Raw genomic sequence first — 22,999 nt, forward strand, 5'->3', positions numbered from 1 at the left:
GGTGAGCTTGCGGTACAGCTCTTTCATTTGAGTCATTTTCATTATTCGAGTATGTTAGGATTATTGCTTATTGGTGCGCAGATTGCATGAGTTGTGGCTTTAGTTTGTATTGATGAGTAATGTCACCAGAGTAGTTGTGTTGGATTAGATAAGATCGTTAGGATCTATAATGAATACAAACAGATTCGATTTCAGCATGTTGGAAGGATAATATCGAGGTTCGGCTCAGAAATTTGCTATGGTCCTTGCCAAGGGAGAAGTGGCTTCATGAATGGTTGATCTGAGGAATGGTTATGACTTACTGCGTGTTTCATTTATCATTGACAGTATACAGAAGTGTTGGAATGAGACTTCATTTGATAAGAGGTATTATCGGTATTCGGTTGTTTTGGACAACTGCTATGATTATAAGCTATCATTACGAGTGTTGGAGTATGTGGTATATCATGTAATGGCATTTGAGTCTGTGGGTATGGTTTGTTACAGCTTGTTCGAGCTTATTCAAAGAATAGATGTGAGATTCTAATCTTGTAGATGATTTCAGAAGTGGAAATGTGGTTCTAAGGTTTATGGGCTAGGTTGGATTGTAAAATTTCAGTTACATTGTGTTATCGGACCTATATGAGATAGGGTGACATGGGATCACCCCCCCCCCGGTATGCGCATGGTAAGGTTCCACAGTGATTTGATGGTTTTCGGAACAACTCCGGGCACGTTCGAGGACGAACGTATGTTTAAGTGGTGGAGGATGTAACTACCCGATCGGTCGTTTTGAGCTTTTTCACTTCGCTCGCTAGTTCTCGGGCATGACTAGCCCCGTGTGATGTATTATGACTTATGTAAATTGTCGGTTTTGGTTTTCAGGGTAATCAGAATGAATTTGGAAGAACAGTTCTCAGTTTGAAGCTTAAAATTTGAAAGGTTTGACCAATTTTTGAGTTGTTAGTTATGATCTCGGATTGGAATTTTTATGATTTGGTTAGCTCCGTTAGGTGATTTGGGACTTAGGAGCGTGATTGGAATGTATTTTGGAGGTCTGTGGAAGGTTTAGGCTTGAATTGGCGAAATGGGGATTTTGGCATTTTCTGGTTGATAGGTGAGATTTTGATATAGGGGTCGGAATAGAATTCCGGATGTTGGAGTAGGTCCGTTGTGTCATTTGTGATGTGTGTGCAAAATTTCATGTCATTCAGACGAGGTTTAACAGACTTTTTGATCGAAAGCGGAATTTGGAAGTTTTTGGAATTCTTAGGCTTGAATTCGATGTGATTTTGGTGTTTTGATGTTGTCTTGAACGTTCCGAAGGTTGGAACAAGTTTGAATGACGTTATGGGATATGTTGGCATGTTTGATTGAGGTTCTGAGGGCCTCGGGTGAGTTTCGGGTGGTTAAACGGATCATTTCAGGTTGGAAAAAGTTGCAGAAAAACTGTTGTTGGTGTTGCAGGTTTTTGACCTTCGCATTCGCGATGGATGTCCTGCGTTCGCGAAGGGCTGAGATCAATGGCCACCGCGTTCACGAGGTTTATGCCGCGTTCGCATTGAGGAAGTGGAATAGCTGGGACAACAAGGCAATTGTTTTACGCGTTCTCGTAGTAGAGGTCGCGTTCGCGAAGAGGTGAGTCAGTTATGCATCGCGTTCGTGTAGAAGGAATTTTGGTCAGTAAAGCTGTGTACTTTGCGAACGCGAGGGAGCTGCCGCATTCGGTATGAAGAAAATCTGGGCAGACAGATTATATTTGAAAATCGAGGGTTTAAGTCCAATATCACAAAAAACCATTAGAGAGCTCGGGAGAAGGTGAAATTTGGAGATTTTCAGTGGAGCTATTGGGGTAAGTATTCTTCACTCATATTTGGTTTAATTCTATGATTTAGTCTTGAATTTCATCATTTTTTGAGAAATTAGAGTGGAAATTGGGGAAAAATGGAATAAAAGTTTGAGAATTCTTTTGGTGATTTGAATGGGCATTTGATGTCGGACTTTGATGTATTTGATATGTACAAACTCGTTAGAGCGTAAGGATTCTATTGATGTGATTTCTATTGGATTTCGAGATGTGGGCCCAGGGTTCGGGTTTGGTCAATTTCGGAATTTTTTGTATAAATTGAATATTTTCGAGTGGGCTTTGTTCCCCTAGCATATTTTGATGATATGAATCTGATTTTGGCTAGATTTGGAGCATTCGGAGGCCGAGTCGAGAGGCAAAGGCATCGCGGGCTAGAGTTTGGACTGGATTGAGGTAAGTAATGATTGTAAATGTTTGTCCTAAGGGTATGAAACCCCAGATTTCACATCGTTGTGCTGCTTTAAGGTGACACACACTAGATGACGAGCGTGGGTCGTGCACCATTGGGGATTGTGACTTAGTCCATCCCGTATGATTGTTAAGTCGCGGATTTGATTGTAAACTATTTGTTATCATTGTGTTTGGAAATTTTTACCATATTTTGGGTTGAATGCCATATTTAGGCTTCGTGCCAATTGTTTTGGGCCCTTAGGGGATATTTACTACTATTCCTCACTATTTTTACTTCATATATGTACTCAGTCATGCTGTATTCTACTGTTTTCATAACTCAACCATATTTATTCCATTTTGATATTTTAAATGATATTTTGTGCTGAGCATCATGTTTTATTGTTGCCCGAGTGGCATGAGAGATTTCTGACTGGGTGACTGAGCATCATGTTTTAATTCTCAATCATATTGGTATCAGGCCCGTATGTTGGTTCCGGAGCCGGGTACAGGTTCAATATAACATTTAAGACTTGCTCAAAAATTTGGTGTCAATCCGAGTAGTATAAGTACGTTTCGGCGCGTTCGATGTAAATTGAACAACTTGAAGTTCATAAGTTTGATTCAATTGGTTTTAGGGGGGTAATTCATAGATTTAGTGTTGTTTCGGGCATTCTGAGGGTTCGAGCAAGTCCGTTTTATGATTTCAAACTTGTCGGTATGTTTGGGCAGGGCCCGGGGGCCCCGAGCGTCAATCGGGTGAGGCTCGAGTGAAGTTGGAAAACTTGGGAAGGAGATGAAGCTCCAAGTTGCTGTCATAACCGCACCTGAAGTTGGTCAGCCGCAGGTACAAGACCGCAGAAGTAGTCATCCCCTCGCAGAAGCGGCCAAGGCAGGCCAATACAAAAGCCGTAGAAGCGAAACCGCAGAAGCGGCCCAGTGGCCCAGCTGAATTTCCGCAGAAGCGGACACCTTTCTGCAGATGCGGTGGGCGCAGGTGCAGCCCAAGACTTTCACCTAGTATCTTGAGGTAAGTTCATCCTATTTATTTCTAGTTTAATACTTTGAATCTCTGGTAGATTAACACACAAAGATTTAAGGAAAATCACGGGATTAGAGAAAAACCTAGAGTTTTGATAAAAGTTAGATAACCACGAAATTTATTATGAAGTGAAGTTAATCCTTAGGTTATGAAGAACAACTTTCTTCGAAATTTTTTGGAATTCGGGCGCGTGGGCCTGGGGTCGAATTTTAGGAAACTTGTGTTTGGGGTTGGGAAATTACTTTAATAGTTAAAATGCAAACTTGTGAGCTTGTATTGACTAGTTCCTACCTCGTTTAATTAGTTTTGTATTGTTTGGCTCCAATTTAGGGTTTAAGCACGTTCTTGGTATTGGAAGTACGCTTTGGAGCGAGATAAGTCTCCTTTCTAACCTTATAAGAGGGAATTGTCCCCATAGGTGTAATAATTGAATAAACTACCACTAAATGCGGGGGGCTACGTACACACTAGGTGACAAGAGTCCGTACGTAGCTACTACTATGTTAATTGTCCGGGTAGTTTAGGAGCCGTATCATGATAAATTTGTAAATGTTTATATCCTTTCACGCTAATGAGATCACTTAAGATATGCTAGAAATTTGGTAATGAACCTATGTGAACGTATGCACTTATTTGAACACTTGTATGAATTATTCAAATATAAATGCGCCTTTATGCTACTTCTTGATGATAATTGATATTTGTGGATTGGGCCGATCGCCTCGTTAGAAATAGATGAATCTATGGTTCGCGCCATTCGACCCTCTGGTAGTGCACAATTTCTTTTCTGTTGGACCGGGCTGCCGACCTCGGCATAACGTGCGCATGATATTTATGTAAAATCTTATTCATGACTTGGTTAAATGCTCTGAAATGTAAATGGCTAACTGTGATACTATCGATGCATGACTTATCACTTCCTGCTATAATTTGATATTATCTGTGACATTCATGCTCAGCATAAAACTTTATTATATTATTGACCCTAGTAAGTATCAAGTTGACCTCTCGTCTCTACTTCTTCGAGATTAGACGAGATATTTATTGGGTACATATTATTTATGTACTCATACTACGCTTTTGTACTTAATTGTACAGGATCTGAGGTAGGTACATCTGGCTACCAGTTTGGTGCGCGTTCCTAATCATAGTCCGAGACTTCCACGGTGAGCTGCCCCCTTCCTATGCCGTTCAACAGCTTGATGGAGTCTCTCTTTACTTTTGGCTGTCTATTCTATTTCAGACAGTAGGATAGATTTACTCTTTTGTATATTCTACTAGATGCCCATATATCTATGACACCAGGTCTTGGCTTGCCTGACAATGGTGTTGGGTGCCATCATGACCTGTAATGAAATTGGGTCGTGACAAGGAGTGGGTTGAGAGGGAGGCCAAAAGGTATCATGGTTCAGGTAGCTTTGGTGGTGTTCCTTCTGGGGTCAATTTCACCACGGCAGAAGTCGTTCTTATAGGCATGATCTGATGGCATCCCTAGTTCACTGCGGTGCATCATCTGGCCATGGTTCTCACAGTTCTCATCAGGGCCACTCATCACTCAATGCCCTTCCAGCCCAAAGTTCGTCTCGAGCTCCATCGGTTCAGGGCTCCTCTATGCCAGGTTCTTCTACCAGGTATCCCGATGCTCGGGGCTCCATTCAGTCCCCTTCACCAACACCAGAGAGTTGTTTTGAGTGTGGGGATTTGGGCATGTATGGAGGCATTGTCCTTGTCGTCATGGGGGTTCAGCATAGTAGAAGATTCAGGCTGTATCTTTATCCCCGGCTACTTCATCAATCGCCCAGCCAGCTCGGGGTAGAGTTTAGTCAGCTCGGGGTCGCCCTAGAGGTGGAGGCCGATCAGGTGGCGGTCAGGCCCGTTTCTATGCACTTGCTGCCAGACTAGATGCTATTGCTTCAGACACATTGATCACAGGTATTATCTTTGTATGTCATCGAGATGCTTCTATATTATTTGACCCTGGTTCCACCTATTCATATATGTCGTCATATTTTGCTCATTATCTGGACATGCCCCGTGAGTCTCTAGTTTCATCCGTCCGTGTATCTATACCGGTGGGCGATACTATTATTGTGGACCATGTATACTGGTTGTGTGTAGTGACTATTGGGGGATTAGAGACTAGAGTTGATCTATTGCTGCTTAGCATGGTTGATTTTGATGTGATATTGGGCATGGATTGGTTGTCTCCATGTCATGCTATTCTGGACTGTCACGCTAAAACGGTGACGTTGGCTATGCTGGGGTTGCCATGAATTGAGTGGCGAGGTTTATTGGATTATGTCCCCAGTAGAGTGATTTCATTCTTGAAGGCTCATCGGATGGTTGGGAAGGGTTGTCTTTCTTATTTGGCCTTTGTGAGAGATGTCAGTGCAGAGACACCTACTATTGATTCAGTCTCGGTGGTACGAGATTTTCGCATGTGTTCCCTGCAGACCTATCGGGCATACCACCGGACATGGATATTGACTTTGATATGAAACCCCAAATTTTGTGTCATGTGATTTTTTTGAAGGTGACGCACATGCTAGGTGACGGGCCTGTGAGAGTGCATCGAGAGGATTGTGACTTGGTTCATCCCATAGAAACTGTAAAGTTGAACGACTTGTTGTTAGCTATATGCTCCCTATGTGTTATAGAAAGATTGATTGTAAATCATGCTAGATACCATGTTTAGGCTTTATGCCTGTATTGTTGGGACCATTAGTTGTCGTTTCTTACTGTCATCTCACTGTTTTTATTGATACTCCATACTCAGTCATGTTCATGCATTTTTATATCATATCTTCGTCTCTGTTATTCTATTGATGCATCATGTTATTGGTGTTTGGGCTGATTTTCCTGATTTCTGAGAGCTCGAGAAAATGGAGAGATTGATGACTGAGTGAGGCCGAGGGCCTAATTATGAGGATATTATGGGATCGGGCTGCACACCGCAGCATGTTTCATTAATTCTGCCATAATTGGCATTGATATAGAGCTTGGGTTGAAGGAGCCCTCCGGAGTCTGTAAATACCTCCAGTGAGCACATGTACCTACTGAGTGCGAGTACCGAGTGCCGAGTGCTGAGAGATTGTGAGGAATAAGTGAGCGTGAGGTTGGAGTGATTAGGAGGACTGAGTGATGATTGCCCAAGGGGAAGCATATGATTTCATTATTGATGCACATAGTTGCCTTATATCCTTGTTTTGCGAACTATTGAAAGATATTTTATCGGACTTTACTTGAACTTGACTTAAACTTTGGATTGAAAGCATGCTCACTTTACTGAATTTTATGAAATGAACTATATTTTCATAGCTCGTCACTACTTCTCAGTTCCTTATTTACTTTTGTTACTTAATGAGTTGGTGTACTTACGTTACTCCCTACGCCTCGTGTGTAGATCTAGTAGTAGTTGGCCGCGGAGAGTGTTGATAGTTTTCGTAGCTGGTTGTTGGAGATAGTGAGGTAGCTGCTCGGCTTTCGCAACCTTGCTTTCTTCTTCCCTATCTTTCCTTTAATTGTATTTTGGATTTCAGACTATGTTAGTCTTGTTATTGTCAGACCAGTTATGCTATATGCTCATGACTTAGTGACACCCTGATGTTTGGGGCTATCTTTCCGCGTTTCTATATTGAGTTTAACCCTTATTTCTTTTATGAAAATTCTATTATAAAAAGGATTTTGGCTTATCATTTAATGAATTATTGAAGTATTTTGAAAGTCAGCTAACCTAGTACCATCGATAGGCACCATCACGACTGGTCAGGGTTTGGGTCGTGACATTTAAGTTCTATTGTATATTTGGTTTGTAAATCTTGTGTCTTTAAAATGGCTTCTAGGCCAAATTTCTATGTTAGTTTCCCTTCTGTATAGGTAATTGATACGAATGATTACGCTTGCATGTCTTATTCCCTTTAAGTGATATATATTCTCATGAGTTAAGACACTGTTATGGTCTGTTGTAAACCATGCTACTAGTTTGTTGCTATACTGCTTGTGGTCATGTTAGGCTCCTATATTAGAAGTCTTCATGTGAAATTGCATATACCTCTAACTACAATTATTTTGAATAAGTCTCGCTTGTTTAATGTCTTTTCTGACCAATTTGGTTAATATTTTGTGCTAAACTTAATTTTTGGGAAATTAGCATGTGTGTGTTTGTCCTGTTAACTCAATAGACTTGCTTCTTAAGCCCTCTTAATGTGTAACTGTGTTCATCATGCTTCACTCTTTCCCTTGTTAAATAATTGCTCAACATGGTGTTAGTTTTTTCTATGTCAAACTTGCTATGTAAAAACTGTCTACCTAGTTGGTATGTTAAAGCCCTCTTGTTGGAGCAACCTTGTTCCTTTAGCTTCTGAGAATGATGATCATTTCTAATAGACTTTAGGATTGACAATTGGTTACCATATATGGTTTCTCCCTTCTAAGTCTGGTACGAGTTCGTGTATGGCCCTGAGTGTGTAATTGATACACTCTCAAACTTGAGATGTGTTGGGTTATGTGTCTATTGTTCGTATGAAAGGTGAAGCTTGCTGAAGGCCCAGGTATTACTAGGTTATTTCTCTTTTGGGCATGTTCTGTTTATTGGGCCTGTAGTCTTTCAATATGTAATATTTGCACTTGTATTCACTATTTTGGGCTGGTAATAATTTATAAACAAAAACAGATGGGGAAATTAGTAAAAAAGTGTAGGATACCCTAATTCTCACATAAATGGGTAGAAAATATGTCTATAGGATATATGTGGTCTATTCTCCATTTGCTTTACATGTTTTTAATTTCATATGTAGAAAGCCTTCCTATATGAGTCACACGCACACACACTTGCCAACACATATTGTATAGTGTTTGTTGTATCTGTTTCCACTACTGTGCACTCTTAAATAACATGTCTATAAGGCGCGATAATGCAATATTTTACTTACCTAGGTGTCATGCCTATAGGACTTCGAATGATTAATCAATCAATTGCTTCAATTGTTTTTAGTGTACTGCCCATCTAGAAACCATGACTATAAGGTTTAACAATCAATCAACTGCTCCATATTGTTTGTACTGCTTCTCTTAGATAGCATTCCTATAGGGATAAAACTATATAAAATTAAATTCAATTGCCAACTACTAGATATCATGCCTTATGACACTGTCACCTGCCTAAGGAACTTGTCTACAGAATCAACGTTGGTAATTCATGATTCTAGGGTTGTTTCACTGCCTCTTTGTGCAAACAATCTAGAGATCTGCCTATAGGTTTGTAATCTGCAAATAAGTTGCATGTACATTGCTAAAAATCATAATCATTTAGAAACCATATCTATATGACTTATAACAATTTAATCTATCCATATATTAGCCTACGAATGCAGCATTACCTGTTTGATACTAGAATTGTACACGGTGAAATCAGAGAACTTGATTTCTCGCTCTCAAGTCATTTCGTAAGAAGTGCTTCGAGACCACGAGAACAGGAAGCCACAGTCGAGTTCCCGACCCCGGGGCTCGTCGAGGCCTGACTCAGAGAAAACGGAGATCAAAGCTAGGACAGAGAAGCTCCCAAGGCACACGGCTAAGTCTGACAGGGCCGGCCTATCCAGAGCCTATGCTGAGGTGTCACATCAAGCCATCCCATCTCCATACTTTATAATTAATCTCCACGTACTTGTAGCCGAGTTCCCCTCCTATATAAAGGGGACTCACACTACCTTGTAAGGGACTGATGTTGCTCAAAGAGGAGGATCGTCCTTGGTTAGCCGAGCACTTGGAAGCCCCGGGTACAGTCCTAGTCTTGTTGAAAGCACAAGAAAAGATCTTTAGGAACACCCTAAACTTTGAAGCCAAAGGCCAAATTCTACTGCGGACCTTCAAATCACAATCCGAATGTGTTCTTAAGGCCAAAATCGCCCAACGGAGCTAACAGAACCAGCAAAAATCAAATCTGAGGTCAAATATTAAAAAGTCAAACTTGGTCAAACCTTTCAAATTAAAAGCTTAGCTTAGAATCATTCTTCCAAATAAATTTCGAATAACCTAAAAACCAAAACCGACGATTCACATAAGTCATAATACATCATACGGAGATACTCATGCTTGAAAATTACCAAGCATAAGTGCAATTGCTCAGAATGACCGGTCGGGTCGTTACAACACCATGCCTTGTTGATATTGTTATTTAACTTATGTTTATTATTTGTCTTGAGAAGAAGCGAGATTGAGTTTGCTTATTAATTGCCTTGAAAAGAGTATGAATGGAGGAATTTGAAATTTTAAAAGCTTTCATTTGAATTTCGTATTTTTTTGAGAAAGAAGTGAGAAATATTATAATAAATTGAGAAAATCTATGTTCAACCGCGTCGCAACTATATTCCGCGAGCGGGGTAAATTTTTACTACTCTCATGGGAGTGGGCCGTTTGCGTCATCAGGATGAATAGATGCATCTATGGTTCATTTCGTTCGACCCTCGCCAGTGCATATTTTAAATATTTATGTTGGATCGGGTCGTATGATCTTGGCATGATTTGCGCATGATTGAATTGGTTGCTTGGGAATTTATAATAACTGATATTGCTTCATTGGCCTGAGATATAAATAGTTAAATGATGAAAAATAAATTTGGAAATTTCTTATTAATAAAAGAATTATTTGCTTACTTCATGATAATGAGCTTACAGCCGTTCTATGTAATCCATGCTTAATTATATCATTGGTATTTTATTTATAGCCCATAGTAAGTGTCGGAGTCAACCCCTCATCACTACTTCTTCGAGGTTAGACTGGATACTTACTGGGTATGCGTTGATTTACGTACTCATACTACACTTGCTGCACATGTTGTTGTGCAGGCACATATATGTTTAGTGGCCTTGTGGGCGCAAGGGCATGGTTAATGCGGGGACTTAGGTGAGCTGCATTCCATGTTACGATTAGCATTCAGCAGAGTCTCCTTCAGACTTTCCTGTCCAATTTGTATTCCAGACAAATTCTGTATTTTATTTTATCTTTCTAATTGATGCTCATGCACTTGTGACATTGCGTTTTTGAGTGATTGGGGGTTGTTCAGTATTGAAATTGTTAAAATATTATTATTTACTATGTAAATTCCATCTTTTACTATTAAATTGAAGGAAATCAAGATTTCAAATACTAAAGTGAATAATTAAGTTAATCAAAAATTGTTGGCTTGCCTGGCAGCGGTGTTAGGCGCCATCACGACCTTTAATGGATTTTGGGTCGTGACATATTCACCTTAAATGGTGGTGCAGTGAATTGGAAAATTTCCAAACAAGATATAGTAGTTGATTCAATGACTGAATCATAATATATAACAACTAGTGAAGCCGCTAAGGAAGTTGTTTGGATGGAAAGGTTCTTAACTAAACTTGGTGTAGTTCCTGCAATAGGAAGTGCAGTTCCACTGTTGTGTGACAATACTGGAGCCATTGCTTAAGCAAAAGAACCAAGATCATACCAAAAATCCAAACACATTCTGTGAAGGAATCACTTGATAAGAGAAATCATTGAACGTTAAAACGTCGAGATTCAAAATGTTGATGGAAAGGAAAATGCTGGAAACCCAATTACTGAAGCTCTTGGTGCAAAGGAGTTTGACAAGTACAAACGGTAATTGAGAATGAGGTACAAGAGTGACTGGTTCTAGTGCAAGTGGGAGATTGTTAGGGATAAAATAGATATGCCCTAGATCCAATCTCATATTTGATGATTTGAACATATTTTTGTGAACGTTATTTGATATAAAAATGTATGGCATTTGATATTCTTTTATCATAGTTATTATTAATTGTTTGATTAACTTGATAAGGTCCTTGATTAAATTTTGAGACTTGTCATTGTGATGGAGATCATGATAATGAGAGTAAAGTCTCTTACAATTTAATCTAAAATTGTTCTTGATTGTAGGATTATTAATTTGGATACTAGTAATTCGGTTAGATAAATATTTATGTGATCGTCTTTATGGGATAAAGATTAGTTGATCTCATTAACTAAATCAAATAAATAGATGATGCATATAGAGATAGGATCATTGAACCGACTAATTAGATAATTCCTAATGGTTAGAATTACTACAAACTGTCAATAGGATATTCTCTTGAAGAATGTGATGTAAGAGTTTCCTTTGACCTGAGATCACCATAGTAATTGATAAGTTATTTATTGTGCTTTGATACTACACACCTATGGCCCTAGGATGATAGCTGAAAGGATATTGGGCATGATTAAATACTTGTAGAATTAGTGATTGATCAAGATGGAAATTGTCAACTCTTGGTAGTGAATTTAAGCTTCGTGTTGTCATGAATTATAAATGACCAAATTAAGACCTTGGCCAGGGAAATTGAATGAAAAAGAAGAAATGAGTTTGTTAGGTCATTCAATGATCGATTATATTTGATATGAACACATAGTTGGTCGCCTATTTGGATTTGACAGTTGAACCATATCCTAGGGTGACCCAGATATATAAGGACAGAAGGAGTTACTACATTATTCTTCTCTTGATTCTTGAGAGTAAATTGTATACTTCATTCTGTCTGGTCATTAAGGAGTGTTGCTAGACGCCACCCTTGATTAGTATATTGATGTGATCAATTTACTAAAGGCTTAGTATTGAACCTATGGGGTCGCACACTAATGAGTGTTCTGATCTTTGCTAAAGGATTAATTACTTTAGTATTTGATAATTAAATTAAAGAACTTAATTAGTCAAATAAATAAATTATCAGTCCAAATGAAATATTATTCTATTCTTTGCTAGCACAGATGATATAATTAATATTGTGAACAACTTGGAGTATTCTATTTGGAATAGAAAATTAAAATATATCTCTTGATTGAAATATATATGTGATATGTATATATATATATATAATTAATATTTATTTATTTAAGGTATGTATATAAACATTAATGAAGGCTTCTAAGTAAACCCAATTTTGAATTGGATTGACAAGAAGTCCATAAAGGACGTGCGGTTACTTTAGACCATTAAGAATGGGATTAAAATTTTTTAATACAAAATACTAATTAGTACTTATATTCCTGTGACGACCCAACCGGTCGTCTTAAGAATTAACATCTTGATCCCCTATAACTGCTTTCCCCGAGTCTAATTCCGCTATTTTGATTGCCAGGATGTTTGGTTTTAAGTTTCGAAGAGTTTTGGGACACTTAGTCCCTAAATGAGAGCTTAATTGTTTGAAAGTTGACCGTAGTCGGAACAGCATGAAGACGGCCTCGGAATGGAAATCTGATGATTCTGTTAGCTCCGTTGGATGATTTCGGGGTTAGGAGCGTGTTCGGATTGTGTTTTGGAGGTCTGTAGCTAATTTAGGCTTGAAATGCCGAAAGTTGAATTTTGGAAGTTTCCGGTTCGATAGTGAAATTTTGATCCGACGGTCGGAATGGAATTCCGAGAGTTGCAGTAGTTCTGTTATGTCATTTGGGATGTGTGTGCAAAATTTCAGGTCATTCGGACGAGGTTTGGTAGACCTTTCGATCGAAAGTGTGTTTTTAGAGTTTTTGGAATTTTTAAGCTTGAATCTGATGAAAAGTAGGTGTTTTGATGTTGTTTTGAGCGTTCCAAAGGTTGGAACAAGTTTGAATGATGTTTTAGGATTGGTTGGCAGGTTTGGTTGAGGTCCCAGGAGCCTCGGGTGTGTTTCGGATGCTCAACAAGTCATTTTTGAAACTTAGGAAATTGCAGAAAATGTTGCAGCAGTCAGTTCTGGTTTCCTTCATCGCGTTCGTGAATAGGATCTGGGACTAGGGGAAAAGTTTGGCCTTCGCGTTCGCGAGAGGGCCTCCACGTTTGCGAAGAGGCTGGATAGTTGTGTTATGCGCTCGCGGAAGAGGAATTGGCCCAGTGGAGTTTTGTGCATCGCGTTCGCGTGGTGCCCGTCGCGTTCGCAAAGGTTCATCTGTGCAAGGCATCGCATTCATGGAGTGAGGGACGCGTTCACGAAGAAGGAAAAATGGTCAAAGTTATTTTGTGCTTCACGAACGCGAGGCTTTGACCGCTATCGCGAAGAAGGAATTTTCTGGGCAGATATAAGATTTCAAAATCGAGGGTTTTAGCCATTTTTATCAAAACTTAAGCTTAGGAGCTCGGATTTGAGCGATATTTTGAGGGATTTTCAGAGATATTGATTGGGTAACGATTCTTAACTCATTTTTACTTGTAACCCATTAATCTAAACATGAATTCATCCTTTAATTTTGGAATTTGTATGAAAATTGGGGAAAAGTTCTTAGGCCAAGAAATTGAGTTTTGATTGGGGATTTGACATTCGGATTTGGATAATTTTGGTATTGTTAGACTTGTGAGAGTGTGAGAATTCTAAAACTATAAATTTTACCCAATTCCGAGATGTAGGCCCGAGGGGCATTTTGGTCATTTTACATAATTTCGCGTATTAGCTTAGATTTAATTGTAGAATTAGTTACTTGAAGTGTTATTTACATTATTCAATTGAATTGAATAGATTTGGGTCATTTGGAGTCGAGTACTCATGGCAAAGACGTGGTGTTGGGTTAATTTTGTGCCGGTTCGAGGTAAGCGGCTTGTCTAACCTTGTGTGGGGGACTTTCCCCTTAGAATTGGTATTGTGATAATTGAAATGCCTTGTACGTGAGGTGACGAGTGTGTACTTGTGCTAATTGTTGAAAATCCGATTTTTCATTAAGTAACCTTAATTGTGTTTTCCCTTTTTATTTATTTTACCTGCACCTTTAAACCTGTTGTTAGTTAGAGAAGCATGTCTAATTGACTTAATTGTTTTATTTGCTTTAACTGCCTTATTTGTATTACGTGAAGCATGGTAGATTAGAATTGTCTGTGTTACCTTGTTATGAAGTTGAGTTTTTTTGAGTATTCCTTGTGCCATTGTTGTGTGTTTTACTTTGGGACTACGAGACGGTATCCTGGGAGATCCCCTGTACGCATTTACGATTTGAGCTGAAGTGTGGGATACCGAGAGATCTCCAGCCCGTATATTGAGGATACCAAGAGATCCCTATCATAGATTGAGGATACCAAGAGATCCTCGGGATACTAAGAGATCCCTAGCATACATTGAGGATACCGAGAGATCCTCGGGATACTAAGAGATCCCTATCATACATTGAGGATACCAAGAAATCCTCGGGATACCAAGAGATCCCTAGCATATATTGAGGATACCGAGAGATACTCGGGATACTAAGAGATCCCTATCATACATTGAGGATACCAAGAGATCCCTAGCATACATTGAGGATACCGAGAGATCCTCGGGATACTAAGAGATCCCTATCATACATTGAGGATACCAAGAGATCCTCGGAATACCAAGAGATCCCTAGCATATATTGAGGATACCGAGAGATCCTCAGGATACCAAGAGATCCCTATCATACATTGAGGATACCAAGAGATCCTCGGGATACCAAGATATCCCTAGCATACATTGAGGATACCGAGAGATCCTCGGGATACCAAGAGATCCCTAGTATATATTGAGGGTACTAAGAGATCCTCGGGATACTAAGAGATCCCCGGTTATCATCCTTGTTATGAGTGGTACTTCCTGGTGTTTGCCATTATTGCTGTTTCCGTTATTGTACTCCTTATTATCATGTGTAGATTCTTACTGTAGATTTTCAACTGTACTGCTTATCTTATACTGTCATGTCTCATATTCTTTATTTTATCTCAGTAGGGCCCTAACCTTCCTCGTCACTACCCAACCGAGGTTAGGCTTGGCACTTACTGAGTACCGTTGTGGTGTACTCATGCCCCTTCTGTGCATTTTTTCATGTGCAGATCCAGGTACCGCTACTCAGGCCTCCTATCCTTGAGAGAGGCGACTGCTTAGAGACTTCGAGGTACAACTACCGCGTCCGCAGACCGAGAAGTCCCTTTCTATTCATGTTTTTAGTAGTTAGCCCTTCTGTACTTCTGTTCTTATTAGACAAAATTCTGAAGTTAGAGCTATGTAGTATTTATTTTTCCTTAGCTTATGATTCGTGGGTTTCCGGATCTTGGATTTATGTTTTGGTATTAAGAGTTAAACATGGTGTATGTCGAGCGGCACATTTAAACACTGTTACTACTTTATTTCTGTTTTAAATTGTTTATATCTACAAATTTTGGTTTTTCTTCCGCAAATTAGGCTTACCTAGTCGTAGAGACTAGGTGTCGTCACGATGGTTTACGGAGGGCGAACCGGGGTCGTGACAACTCCAATTTGGAATTAGATCTTATGGAAAGTCCATAAGGACTTGGCAGTCACGATGCCAATTTGAATGGGAATTCAAATTTCCATTGAAAATTTCCAAAAAGTTTATCTATGTATAAACTTTTATCCTAAGTAAATCATTACCTCAACCAAATAGGAAAAAGGTTTATAGGTGATGGAGAAAATTTGCCACATCATTAATTCTTGAGAAGAAAAAACACAATGTGAAAATGAGAGTGCAATACAAAGCCAAGAGAGAAAATACAATTACAAGAAAATTGTTTCTTGTTCTTCTATCGTTGAGTTGAGATTTTTGAGAAAGAATTCAGCACAAGTTTCTTTGTTCAATTTGTTTGTAGTTTTCGTTGATCAAAGAGTTGATAGAAAGGATCGACCGGTGTGAATACACAGAGTCTTCACACTATCAATTTTTTTTGAAATGAGACTCTCTTCATCGGGTATGTCTTAGATTCGATATTTGACATGTAAATAAATTTTAAACACGAAAAGTTCTGCCTAGTATTGTTATTGTCTTCCGCTGCGTATTACGAACATCTATGTACAATCATACACAATTCTCTACATCGTTGACCACACAATCTTCTCAATATCCTTGCATTTCTCATCATAATAACCATATGTGAGGGGCATACTAAGACGAGAGGAGCTTCCTAGGGAAATATCTGCATGCACAGCCATTGTTGTCACAATGCAGGCAACAAAGAATGAGAAAACCGCCATTAAAGCCCAGTTCTTGTTCACCATTTTGAAAAGAGAGTAGTGGAAAATGACGACTTAACAGAAAGTGAAAATTGGGAAAGCGTTGGTGAGGAATTGTGATAGAATCTGAGATTTGTTGATCATAGGCTAAAAACTTGTGTTTTGGTTGTTGTAACAACACTTTAATTATTGCATTTTACAAAGGTTTGAGCTTAAATGATAATGAATTGTACTAAATTCATGTTTTATGCCTTGCGGGAAGAGATTCCGACTTAAGAATTAAATTTGGGATGAATTTGATTAATTTGAGGCTTTGAAGTCTGAGTAAAAGCGAAATAAATCAAGTCAGGATCGTGTTCGGGGGTTGCAACGCAAGCCCGGATAGCAAAACAAATGAAAAAACAAAGCAGCCCCAAAAATTACACTGTCACGCCGTGTCAAATGAAGCAGAACTACTCTATTACGGTCTAAAAAGGGTATAATTGTCAAAACTCATTCCTACACGATTAAAAAGGGTAAAGCAGCAATTTTGGGAGAAGATATCAGATTTTAGAGAGAAGAAAGAGAAGGAGACTCATCTTGAAGCATCAAAAATCAAGAGGAACAACATTTTGGAGCAAGGATTAAAAGAGTTTTTCTAAACTTTCTTCTTGTATCTAATTATTTTATGTTTAAGACTTATATTGTTGATGTTTGTATGAATATGAGTGGCTAAAAACCCAAATATTCCGGGGTCGTGGATGTTAGATGATTATGTTGTTTGAAGCTTAAATTGATGATCTTGAATTTATCGTTATGGGTTGTTTATTTGATTCTGCTGTTAATTATTTTACTGCGTAGCTAACAGAGAAATACTATTTATGAATCTTGAGTTAAACTTGAAAAAGGAAATTCTTGATTGCACATGGAATCAAATAGAACAAGATCTTGATCCTGGGCATCGGGTGAAAGATTAGCGATTAAGATAGAAATATACTTAATTGCCTTGTTTGGTTGAAAAATAGGAATTGTAAATGCATTTGAGTTAATATTAATGCCATAGAAATATAGGTATTAATTTAACTCGAATAAGTGCATAAGAATTCGACAAATTCTTATGGGTATTATTAACCCTATAATCAATAACCCAGATAATTCAATAAATCATTCTTAAGCTAAAAGCGTAGCATAATCTCTAGAAAGTCCATGACCCTGGAATATCTCTTTTATTAATTGTTAAAAGAAAATTACATAAGTGGCGTAGTAACTTTGCGTTGTATTATTGTTTGATTACTAGTTAAATTGTAAACTGGTTATTTATGTATTTTGTGAAGAATTAGCTTGAATCGATAATTGTTTGAGTTTGCATCAGTCGATAAGTTGATCATAATTCCTCGTGGGAACGATACTTTACTTATTACTATATTACTTGACGATCGCGTACACTTGCGTGATATTTTGGTCGCAATAAATTTTTGGTGCCGTTGTCGGGGAATTAGAAATTAGCTACTTGACTGAGTTAAGATTTTATTAGCTATTGGTTTAAGCATTAATTTTCAGTTTACTTTGTTTGTGTCACGCAGGCTCTTCTCTTGAATGGGGAGGAGTAGAAGCACAAGCAATCTCTTCCCTCTTGATCCTGAAATTGAAAGAACACTTCATAGAGTGAGGAAGGAGTTGGAAGCTAGAAACAAAACAGAAAGAGAGTTGGAAATTTCAGTTCAACCACAACCAACAGTGATTGTAGGTAATGGAGGGCGTCCGGTGATAGAAGCTGCAAGGCCAAATCTTGCTAATATGACTCAGCCTATTATGAAGCCTAATATCACTGGTCACTTGAGCTTAAACAGTACATGGTACAGTTGATTCAGTCCACTGGGTAATATGTAGGTCTATCTCATGAAGACCCGCAGAGGCACATTCAGAATTTTTTGGAAATCATGGATACTTACAAATATCCAAATGTTTCCAAGGACTATGTCAGGCTGACTTGTTTCCTTTTTCATTCTTGGGGGAAGCTAAAGAATGGTTGCAGAAGGAGCCTGCTAATTCAATCCATACTTGGGATGATTTAGCAAAGAAATTCTTAATCAAGTTTTTCCCCAATAAAAAGACAAAGTCTTTGCGGAGCCAGATTCTTGGGTTTCAACAACGAGATGGTGAGACTCTTCGCCAAGCTTGGGAAAGATACAAGAAACTACTCCGAGACTGTCCACATCATTCTTAGACTGATGAGGTATTGGGGCATACTTTTGTTGATGGATTAGATGAAACTTCAAAGATGAATCTTGATTCATATTGTGGAGGTAGTTGCATGGCGAGACCATATAGTGAAATACAACTTCTGCTAAACAACTTTACTGCTAATGATCATAATTGGCAAGGTGAGGGAGAACCAAGGAGAGCAATGAAATAGAAAGCAGTAGGGGTACTTGAACTTGATGACTTTTCCGCCATGAGAGCAGATATAACAAAATTGGCAAATCAAATGAATAGAATGACAATGAATCAGACACAACAAATGCAACATATTCAACAAATGTCGATTTGTTGTGAAATGTGTGGTGACAATCACACGAGTGACATGTGCCCCACGGATCCTGAATCTATTTATTCTGTGGGACAACAAAGTAGAGGTCCGATGAATCAACAAGCACAATATGGGAACACTTACAATGCAAACTGGAGGAATCATCCTAATTTCTCTTGGGGTGGAAATCAATCAAATCAGAATCAATATAGACCCCAAGGAAATTTTAATCAACCTCAAAGGCCACCCCAGCATGTAGAAAAAAGTACAAATGATTTGTTGAAGAAATTGTTGCATGACAATCAACAACTCAGAACTGATTTTAGAAATCTAGAAAGACAAATGGGACACCTAGCTACAAATCAAAACACTAGGCTTGCATGTGCTCTTCCAAGTGATAAAGAGAAAAAACTGCAAGTTAGTGCAATTATACTTAGAACTGGAAGGGAATTAGAAGAAGTTCCAAAGAAGAGAAAAGACAAGCTTATACCCGAGGGTGAATTGATTCCCAAAGCAACACAGGAAGCAAAGAAAGATGATACAGTTTCAGCACCTGTGAATGTTCCAAGGCCACCACCACCTTTTCCACAAAGATTGCAGAAAAAGAATGATGATCGCATGTTCAACAAATTTCTCTCTATGTTGAGTCAGATTCAATTGAATATTCCGTTGGTAGATGCGATTCGTGAAATTCCAAAGTATGACAAGTACATAAAAGATATTGTGGCTAACAAGAGGAGATTGACTAAATTTGAAACAGTTAAACTTACTGAGGAGTGCACTTCAAGGGTCCAAAATAAGCTTCCTCAAAAGCTTAAGGATCCTGGCAGCTTTACTATCCCTGTGAGAATAGGTAATGTTGATGTAGGCCATACACTTTGTTATTTGGGAGCAAGCATAAATTTGATGCCATTGTCTTTGTACAAAAAATTGGGTTTGGGGGCTCCAAAACCCACCACGGTGATGTTGCAACTAGTAGACAGGTCCATAGCTTACCCGGAAGGGGTGATTGAAGATGTGCTGCTGAAAATTGGGAAATTTATTTTCCCGGCTGATTTCATTATCTTGGATTTTGAAGCCGATGAAAAAGTTCCTATTATATTGGGAAGACCCCTCTTGGCTACAGGTAATTAAAGTAAGAGAAGGAAAAATTATCATGAGAGTTGACAATGAGGAAGCTGTTTTTAATGTATACAAAGCAATTCAACTTCCTCGCCATTATGAAGAGTTGTCTATGTTATCTCTCATGGAGATGGATGAGCAACTTATTGCCCCAAGTGTATATTTGAAGGATTCTTAGAGAAAGCAATCGTGTTCTTTGAAAGTTTGGAGATTAATGATGAGGTTGAAGAGATGAAGCATATTTTGAATGCATCATATGAATATATGAAAGATTTAAATCCCTTTGAACCTTTGAACATGCCAAATGGTCCTCCTCCGAAGCTATCAATTGAAGAAGCTCCAAAATTGGAACTAAAGCCTTTACCTTCTCACCTTCATTATGCTCATTTGGGTAGTTCTGATACGTTACCTATTATTATTTCTTCTGACTTGTCTAAATTGCAGGAGGAAAAATTGCTGAGAGTTCTACGTGAGCATAAAAGAGCAATTGGGTGGACAATGTCTGACATAAGAGGTATTAGTCCAGCTTTTTGCATGCATAAAATTCTCATGGAGGAAGGACACAAGACGAGCATAGAACAATAACGCCGCCTAAATCCCAACATGAAATAGGTGGTAAGAAAAGAAGTGATTAAATGGCTTGATGTACATATTGTATTTCCAATCTCTGATAGCAAATGGGTAAGTCAAGTCCAATGTGTTCCAAAGAAAGGGGGAATGACTGTAGTGACAAATGAAAACAATGATTGATTCCCATTCGAACTGTTACTGGGTGGAGGATTTGCATAAATTATAGAAAATTGAATAATGTCACCCGAAAAGACCATTTTCCTCTCCCCTTTATTGACCAAATGCTTGATAGATTAGCTGGACAGGAATGCTACTATTTTTTGGATGGGTATTCGGGATATAATCAGATTGTTATAGCCCCAGAGGACCAAGAGAAGACCACATTTACATGTCCCTATGGGACATATGCATTTAAAAGAATGCCATTTGTTCTCTGTAATGCACCTGCGACTTTTCGAAGGTGTATGATGGCTATTTTTACTGATATGGTTGAAAGATTTGTGGAAGTATTTATGGATGACTTTTCTATATTTGGATGTTCTTTTGATGAATGTTTAATGAATCTTGACAAGGTACTTGCTAGGTGTGAAGAAATAAATTTGGTGCTAAACTGGGAAAAATGTCATTTCATGGTAAGAGAAGGTATCGTTCTAGGGCATAAAGTGTCCAAGAATGGATTGCAGGTAGATAAGGCAAAGGTGGAAGCAATTGAAAAATTACCTCCACCAACATCAGTTAGAGGCATTCGCAATTTCTTAGGGCATGCAGGTTTCTATCGTCGTTTCGTTAAAGATTTATCAAAAATTTCATCTCATTTGTGCAGGCTCCTTGAAAAAGATACATCTTTCAAGTTTGATGATGTTTGTCTTAAAGCATTTGATGAGTTGAAAAGAAGATTAGTCACTGCACCAATTATCATTGCTCCAGATTGGAAACTTCCATTTGAGTTGATGTGTGACACAAGTGACATAGCCATTGGAGCTATTTTGGGGCAGCGAAAGGAGAAAATTTTTCACTCCATTCATTATGCTAGTAGAACTCTTAGTCAAGCACAAATGAATTACACTGTTACTGAAAAAGAGTTGTTTGCATTAGTATGGGCATTTGATAAGTTCAGGTCCTATCTAGTGGGAACCAAAGTCATAGTCTACATAGATCACTCAGCTATCAGGTATTTATTTGCAAAGAAAGATGCCAAACCAAGGTTAATCCGATGGGTTCTTCTTTTGTAGGAATTTGATTTAGAGATTCAAGATCGAAAAGGGACAGAGAATCAAGTTGCAAATCACTTGTCCATGTTTGAAAATCGAGGCCATGTCACTGAAGAAGAATCAATCAAAGAAACATTTCCTGATGAATAGTTACTAGCCATCACTTCGGATGAAACCCCATGGTATGCTGATTATGTGAATTTCATTGCAAGTGGGGTGACTCCACTAACATTCACAACTGATCATAGAAGAAGATTTTTACATGACATGAAATTTTACATGTGGGACGAGCCTTTTCTATACAAGTAATGTGCAGATCAATTGGTAAAAAGGTGTGTCCCTGAGGAGGAGATCAGATTTTAGAGAGAAGAAGGAGAAGGAGACTCATCTTGAAGCATCAAAAATCAAGAGGAACATTTTGGAGCAAGGATTAAAAGAGTTTTTCTAAACTTTCTTCTTGTATCTAATTATTTTATGTTTAAGACTTATATTGTTGATGTTTGTATGAATATGAGTGGCTAAAAACCCAAATATTCTGGGGTCGTGGATGTTAGATGATTATGTTGTTTGAAACTTAAATTGATGATCTTGAATTTATCGTTATGGGTTGTTTATTTGATTTTGTTGTTAATTATTTTACTGCGTAGCTAACAGTGAAATACTATTTATGAATCTTGAGTTAAACTTGAAAAAGGAAATTCTTGATTGCACATAGAATCAAATAGAACAAGATCTTGATCCTGGGCATCGGGTGACAGATTAGCGATTAAGATAGAAATATACTTAATTGCCTTGTTTTGTTGAAAAATAGGAATTGTAAATGCATTTTAGTTAATATTAATGCCATAAAAATATAGGTATTAATTTAACTCGAATAGGTGCATAAGAATTTAACAGATTCTTATGGGTATTATTAACCCTATAATCAATAACCTAGATAATTCAATAAATCATTCTTAAGTTAAAAGCGTAGCATGATCTCTAGCAAGTCAATGACCCTGGATATCTCTTTTATTAATTGTTAAAAGAAAATTACATAAGTGGTGTAGTAACTTTGCGTTGTATTATTGTTTGATTACTAGTTAAATTGTAAACTGGTTATTATGTATTTTGTGAAGAATTAGCTTGAATCGATAATTGTTTGAGTTTGCATCAGTCGATAAGTTGATCATAATTTCTCGTGGGAACGATACTTTACTTCTTACTATATTACTTGACGACCGCGTACACTTGTGTGAGTGTTTTGTTCGCAACAAGTTTTTGGCGTTGTTGCCGGGGAATTAGAAATTATCTGCTTGACTGAGTTAAGCTTTTATTAGCTATTGGTTTAAGCATTAATTTTCAGTTCA

General features: G+C 38.2%; 1 protein-coding gene across 1 annotated transcript; it reads left to right on the top strand.

Moving 5' to 3' along the window:
* The first annotated feature begins 18,672 nt into the window (after window positions 1-18,672).
* On the top strand, window positions 18,673-20,454 carry LOC138883530 (uncharacterized). Its single transcript, XM_070164224.1, has 3 exons — window positions 18,673-19,363; window positions 19,424-19,873; window positions 20,039-20,454. Exons 1-3 carry the CDS (start codon window positions 18,673-18,675, stop codon window positions 20,452-20,454), a joined length of 1,557 nt encoding a protein of 518 aa, XP_070020325.1.
* The last annotated feature ends 2,545 nt before the right edge of the window (window positions 20,455-22,999 follow it).

Source organism: Nicotiana sylvestris, chromosome 12 (assembly GCF_000393655.2).
Source record: "Nicotiana sylvestris chromosome 12, ASM39365v2, whole genome shotgun sequence".
NCBI lineage: Eukaryota > Viridiplantae > Streptophyta > Magnoliopsida > Solanales > Solanaceae > Nicotiana > Nicotiana sylvestris.

What these genes read in the sequence shown, in the direction of transcription:
- LOC138883530 (XM_070164224.1), top strand. Translation starts at nt 18,673, where the DNA reads ATGAGAGCAGATATAACAAAATTGGCAAATCAAATGAATAGAATGACA. An exon ending in GCAGAAAAAGAATGATGATC is followed by an intron (nt 19,364 to 19,423) that starts GCATGTTCAACA and finishes TTCCGTTGGTAG; the next exon opens with ATGCGATTCGTGAAATTCCA. An exon ending in AAGACCCCTCTTGGCTACAG is followed by an intron (nt 19,874 to 20,038) that starts GTAATTAAAGTA and finishes GTATATTTGAAG; the next exon opens with GATTCTTAGAGAAAGCAATC.